Raw genomic sequence first — 6,295 nt, 5'->3', positions numbered from 1 at the left:
TGCATAATGGATAGTTGAAGCAGTGAGACTTTGTCTCTCCAACAATTGAGTTATACATTATACAGGGCCAGCTCAGCCTTTCCTGCTGGGTAAACCTGCCACTCTTGGCCCTTTATGATTAATTGAGAAGTGAGGGAGTCAAAACTAAAAAAAAAAACTCCTGCAAACTCGCTTAGTGAACAAACCCCCTTTGCAAAAAATCTAAAAGTTGGGGATCCACGCTCCAGGATGCCTGGAATCAGTATTTAAAACACCAAGAGGCGCGGATTACGCAATAACCATAAACTGAATTTTACAGACTGTCCTGTTAATTGATTGGGCAGATTTTTGGGGATTTTTATTTTTTTATATATATATATATATATATATTTTTTTTTTTTTTTTTTACCTACCAACGGAAATAAATTAAAAGCAAATCTAATGCCCGCGGCTCTTGGCCAAGCGCAGGAGACCCCCCCCAACACTGTTAGAAAGCGTTCAGTAAGGACGGAGCGTTGGATGCTGCACCGAAATGGATTCTGAGGTCATCCGGAAGCACAAAGCCGCCCGTCGTGCGTTCTTTAAGGTTCCTGCATTTTACGGATCATTATGATTCCGGAACGTATTTAATTCTTACTGTTTAATATTATTTATATTAGAAATTTGTCTCCACGTTGTGAACAATATATTTCCAAAATTGCGTGAATAAGACGCACAGGCTTTTGGTCATTTAATAAACACATTTAATGAAGCTTCGGTGAGGATGGGGAACCGGTCCAGTTAAACCCGGGCGAGGGGGGGGCTTCCGGCTGCTAATCAACGCGAGATTTAGTGAATAGACCCCTGGATCGATCAAGTGCAGCTCTGAACTCTATGGGGGTATGTATAAAAGAAATGGTGCAAGGTGGTCTTATCGCCATAGCGATCATGCTGATTAAACCTCTGCATTCATTGTTACAGAGATGGATCCACTAATCGGGATCGTGTCTTATACCCCCCCCCGACCTGCCCCTCCTGCTGTTAAAACTGAACCATTCGGCCCAACTATTAAGCCCCTTATTCCTGATGTAAAGACTCAAACCTTAATCAGTCGCTGGTCTCGTCTTGGATTCCGTATAGCTTCATGCCTACCCCATACATGTTTAAATACCCTCACTGTATTAGCCTCTACCACTTCTGCTGGGAGGCTGTTCTACTTATCCTCATCTTCTTAAACAACTCACGTTACATATTTAATATTAAAAAGGAAATTTCCACCATCGTCCGCAGAGGCGCTTTGGAAATAAATAGATGTAGATGTAACGGTTACTCCTTTTGCATATATTTGCATATATTATTTAATGGCAGGACATACTCCACAATGATTGTTTTAATTACAAATGGCGTTCTAACGGTGACGTGATTGCTGCTTATTTTACAAAGACCTGAAGGCCCTGAACCGTAACCGGTATATCAGGGACGACACCTGCGGTGCCCCGGAATCTGGATGCAGAAACGCGGCGAAGTCACGACGGAGACATGGCTTCTACGGCTTCTATGAGGTTCAAGGCCAGGCTGTATTGTCCGTGATTCTCGGGTAAAAGTTCTACAACCTTGTCCACTAGCTTGGCGGTAGTTTTGATCGGCACGTCCGTGTTCTTAAGATCCTGAGGGTCCTGGAAATGGAAAAAAAAGCACAGTTTAATGTAAGTGGGGTCTGTTGTAAATATCGGGAACAGCCGTGGATTTAATTAAAGGGACGCAAACATTTGCAACTTTTTTTTTTATAGTGTTACAGAATTTATTAGCATTTTATTATTAGAATTTAACGGAAAATCATTTATAAAGAGAAAAAGTAAAACGTACAAAATGATGACCTCCCAGTGTTAATAGCGAATAGGCTTTGATCTATACAGTTTACTGGGTATAGGGTACCGTTATGGAATTACCCGTGTAGTGTTAGAGGAGATGCCTCAATTAAGTCATTAAATGAATAAAAATCGAAAGTTCTCCACTGCAAAGGAGAAGCCATCCCTTTCCTGACCTTTTTAAAATAGTGCCTGTCAGAAAATAGCGGAAACGTCAGATGTCGAGTGGATACGCTGATTACTTTGGGTTTTTTGCCTGTATATTGTTAACGAATTGAGGGGGGGGAGGGGAGAAGTCTGCGGACGGGACTCTCCCATCTGCGCACTCGAATAAAGAAGCTCTTGCTTATTCAACTCACTGAACCGGCAGCGTCAAATTTCTTACCGACATTCAGACATAAATATTAAAAAACCGCTATACATTTTTATCTGTGTCTTAGATTATATTTTTCTTGGTTAAGAGAATAACGGAGGATTAAAGGAAGGGCTGTGCAGCAGAAACGGCTTTTTTGAGGGGATTGTTGTTTGTTGTCTAAGTAGACAGGGACACGTTTTATGACTGTCAGCGGTTCCGATGCCTTCCTGCCCCCCAGTCAGTAAATACCCCCCTCCCGTGCTCACCATAGCTTTGATCCAGGTGCAGAGCGTTGGGGGGAGCCTGGCCAGCAGCTCCATGCCTTCCTTTGTTTGAGTTCGCAGTAAAGCAAACGCCAGCCTCTGGCCGGTGAGGACCAAGAGCTGAGATGCCAGCACTTCCAGGTCCATCACTTGGAGAATGGCCTAGAAGGGAACACAGAGGTATCCGGTCAGATGCTGGAGCAAGCGTGTTAATCAACGTCATTTGCTTATTTAAAAAACACTTGTGGCCTCTGCATCAAGCGATGTGATATCCCAAGACCATAAGCGAGAAACCGTTAGGACAGAGGGACCCACAAGTCTTTATTGCCCCAGGCTCCGCACACCTTGAGGACAGCCCTGATATTCCACATACACTGAAATCAAGCATAGAAAAACATGGAAGTTTCCGGACTCTGCGAAGGTCCGTGGAACGTGTTATCTCTGGATAGTCTAAACAGCCCAGGTTTTAAACCCCCGACTCCCTCCCATTGCTGGTTTATGCCAAGGTAGTAATCACCTCTTCCGCGATGTGGTCCAACCCGTAACTGTAGAGCTCACAAACGTAGTGTCTCCATACGGTATCTTCGTTCACCTGGAGCTGTTTAGCCAGCTCCGTAGCCAGGGCCGGCCAGTCCACCTGCTTCTCCGGGACGTCGGGAAGAGCTTCTGCCTCAGCAGGTTGCTGACCCGGACTCAGGATCTGCACGAAGGCACTGACCAGCTTCATCAAGAACTACGGGGCGGAATAACCAGAGTAATTAATGGATCAGAAACAAATATCTGTACCTGTTAACCCTGTAACAAGGGGCAGAACTATACCTGTTGTCTGAGGTTTACTATACTGGGGTCCATGACTCCACTCGGCAGGAGCTGAATCGATGTGAGATCTTTGAAGAATGCGTTCTTACCCTAAATTAGAAAGTGGAGAGAGAAAGATGGCGTTACTCCTTTTTATAAAGCCGGTCATCAAACATTATAAAGCATGGGGAAGGCGGCCATGGAGGCAATGGGTCGGATCAGAACCCGGAAGCCAGAAGCTCTGGGACACCCTGCTGGAACCCGGATTCCGGGGCTTCCTGTAATCTCTGGGTGGGGTTGGGGAATTTAGCTCCGCCTACTCCCCACCCCTTTAAGAGCTGCTGTGAGCTCATCTTTCATATGTGTATGGCTGACCCCACTTCCCAGACTCCGTCCCTCCATTACATCGGCATCCAAGTACTGACCTTACTGTCAAACAGCGCAAGAGGTTTGACTGATTTGAGAGAAAACCTCATGACGGCGTACAAGATGGCGCAAAGAACAAAATGGTGCTCCACCAGTGGATAGTGGATGTGCTTCTGCTCCAGGGCCAGCTCCACTATGGAACTGGGGCCTTCCACCGACACCCAGGCATCTTCCAGCTCCAGTATCGGCGCATGCATCTCCTCGCTGCCCACGTCGGCCTTAACAAGCAGACAAAGGACGGGTTATGGGGGGAAACCAGCCCCAGAGATTATCCCAACGCATTTCACGCCTCGGATGGCACTTAATCATAGGTGCTTGTAACAATCTGTACATTCAAGGGGTCTGACGCAACGAGAACTGACGGACGAACCGATACAGGTAGAGAGAGCCCGACTCGCGCGCTTATAAAAAAGCATGTGATTCATCATCTTATATTTTACTGCAAAATGACGGATTACCTCCATCATCGTCTGGATGAGATCCGTGCAGTTTCCGAGGAACGTGGTCATCGCGGCGTCGCTCATCCCGACGTCCTGTGTGAGGGAAACGGAAGAGTGAAGTCCGAGCGAGCGAAACGCGTCGGGGTCTAAAGAGAAGGCCGCATGCACGAGAACGGAGAGACTCTGGGAAGCAATGGGTGTTTTAGAGAAATGTGAGAAAGAAACGCCATGTAAAAGCGGCAAGCGTGATAAAGTGAGGAACGCAGACCAAAGAGCAATAATGGGAGAGGATAAAGTATACATTATCCAGGTGGACAGAGAAGACTTGCTTTTTTACCTACCCTTCTACATAACCTGTCCTTTGGGGCTTTTCCAACCTTTAAAAACACAAACCATTCAACAACATATATTTGTTAGTGACATCCGATTACCCAATATGTTTGTGACCCCCCAATATGTTTTTGATCCCCCAATATGTTTTTGTTCCCCCAATATGTTTTTGTTCCCCCAATATGTTTTTGATACCCCCCCCCTCCCAAAAAAAAATTTGATGTTGCTTTAAGTAACTTGTGCGTTCTGGGAAAAGTGTCCTTTCTGCCCCGGAATATTTTTTAAGCAGGCTTTCACCATTAATTTTTTTCTACTCATATAACCTACTTCGATAGACCATGAAGCAGCGAGGTACTATCAGGACACAGACGTAATAATAAAAGGATAATGAGAGGAATCGATTGATGACGCACCGGGGAATAAACAAGTTAAAAGTATTCAGCATTAACAAACCGTTAGGCAGACGGAGCTAATTGATCAGTATTGTCACACGCGTTATAAGAAAGCGTAAAAATAAAATGTGCGATAATGTTATTTATAAGCTGACTTTTGTTAATCTGTTGGGGGGGTGACATGTAATTCGTCTGCAGCCATACAATGCCCTTCAATCACAAGCAATGTAACCGTGGACTTCATTCTTCATCCAGCATTGCAGGGATTTGGGTTTCTTAAAGGGACAGTAACGTCTGCGACAGCCTTCAGAAAAGAGGGCTTCATACTAAAGTACTCCGTGAGTAACCCTCTGTGAGTACTTTAATATGCCTTCTTCCATAAAAAAGATAACAATAAAATGTAGCGCTTACCTGGCATAGAAGTTGCAGCCCTGCAGCAGCAGCTGCCCTCCTCCTCCTCCACTATCCAACATTTTCTTAATTTTTTTGCCACAGATTGGCTGCTCCAATCACACAAGTGCCCAGGGGTCTGAACAGCCCCCTGCACGCAGCGTTCCCCGCGTCGGCTCTGGATCTGGCCAGTGGTGAGTATCGCATTTAGAAGGGTATGTTTGGCACAACACACCTTCCGCCGGCATTCAGCTGAATCCCCCCACCCACTTACAAATGAACAACGTGCGCATTTAACGGGACCACGCAGCTATCATACACATTAAGGTGCATTAGATGGCTGGAGTGACCCGCTAACAATCCATACGTGGCGAGCGTCTGGTGTTATTGGACATAATAAGCAACGTCCCCTCAGACTAAACCCACTGGCGACTTCCAGTTTACGAGGATAACCACCGCCATACTTTGCTCCATATACGCCTCGATTAAAACCCATCGTCTGCGCTGCTGCCGGGGCTACAGCCTGAGCGGCCGCGCCATTTAAATGGTCTCTTGGCCGAGTGCTCACCTTGTCCATTAGATACGCAGCGGCGGAAAACCGTTTTATAATAAAAGTGTTCCACATCATCAAGGTCAGCCCTAAACAAATAGAACACGAAAGATACGTCTTATCGACCACATATTAAAAACATTTGTTTTACTTATAAGAAGGGCAGCAAGGGTTAGTTACTGGTTTCCATGGCTACTGCTCCGTATTAAACGCCAACATTCTTTTAAAAAAAACAAGATCCTCTTGATGAAGATTCCTTTCAATGTAAAGCATTCAACTGTTCAAATTCAATCAGCGGATTACACTTAAATATCAGAACTCAGACTTACCAAACTGCACGTGAGCATTACTGATGAGCTTCAAGTGATCGACAGAACGAACGAGGAATTGCGCTTCCTGCAGAAAAACAGCATTATATTGCTTAACTTTAATGCCACAATATAGATTTCTAGCAACGAAACCCGCGTCCTGAATATCGGAACGCTTACATTTCCCTCCATTTAAACAGCGCTGTCCCACTGGCAC

At 45.4% G+C, this 6,295-nt stretch overlaps 1 protein-coding gene across 3 annotated transcripts in view; it reads right to left on the bottom strand.

Moving 5' to 3' along the window:
* Window positions 1-1,284: 1,284 nt before the first annotated feature.
* RAB3GAP2 (RAB3 GTPase activating non-catalytic protein subunit 2) overlaps window positions 1,285-6,295 on the bottom strand; it is a 28,676-nt gene continuing 23,665 nt past the window's right edge. For 2 of the 3 annotated variants that reach the window (XM_053459652.1, XM_053459651.1), the window contains exons 27-35: window positions 6,100-6,166; window positions 5,789-5,859; window positions 4,450-4,485; window positions 4,127-4,201; window positions 3,668-3,886; window positions 3,264-3,353; window positions 2,962-3,177; window positions 2,448-2,606; window positions 1,285-1,634 (exon numbers count right to left, since the gene is read on the bottom strand). In XM_053459652.1, coding sequence (XP_053315627.1) covers window positions 1,485-1,634; window positions 2,448-2,606; window positions 2,962-3,177; window positions 3,264-3,353; window positions 3,668-3,886; window positions 4,127-4,201; window positions 4,450-4,485; window positions 5,789-5,859; window positions 6,100-6,166 — 1,083 coding nt within the window. In that variant the 3' untranslated portion in view covers window positions 1,285-1,484. The remainder of the gene's footprint in view (window positions 1,635-2,447; window positions 2,607-2,961; window positions 3,178-3,263; window positions 3,354-3,667; window positions 3,887-4,126; window positions 4,202-4,449; window positions 4,486-5,788; window positions 5,860-6,099; window positions 6,167-6,295) is intronic. The other variant, XM_053459653.1, reaches the window with a different exon arrangement.

Source organism: Spea bombifrons, chromosome 3 (genome assembly GCF_027358695.1).
Source record: "Spea bombifrons isolate aSpeBom1 chromosome 3, aSpeBom1.2.pri, whole genome shotgun sequence".
Classification (NCBI taxonomy): domain Eukaryota; kingdom Metazoa; phylum Chordata; class Amphibia; order Anura; family Pelobatidae; genus Spea; species Spea bombifrons.
This window is presented reverse-complemented; position numbering and strand designations above follow the sequence as displayed.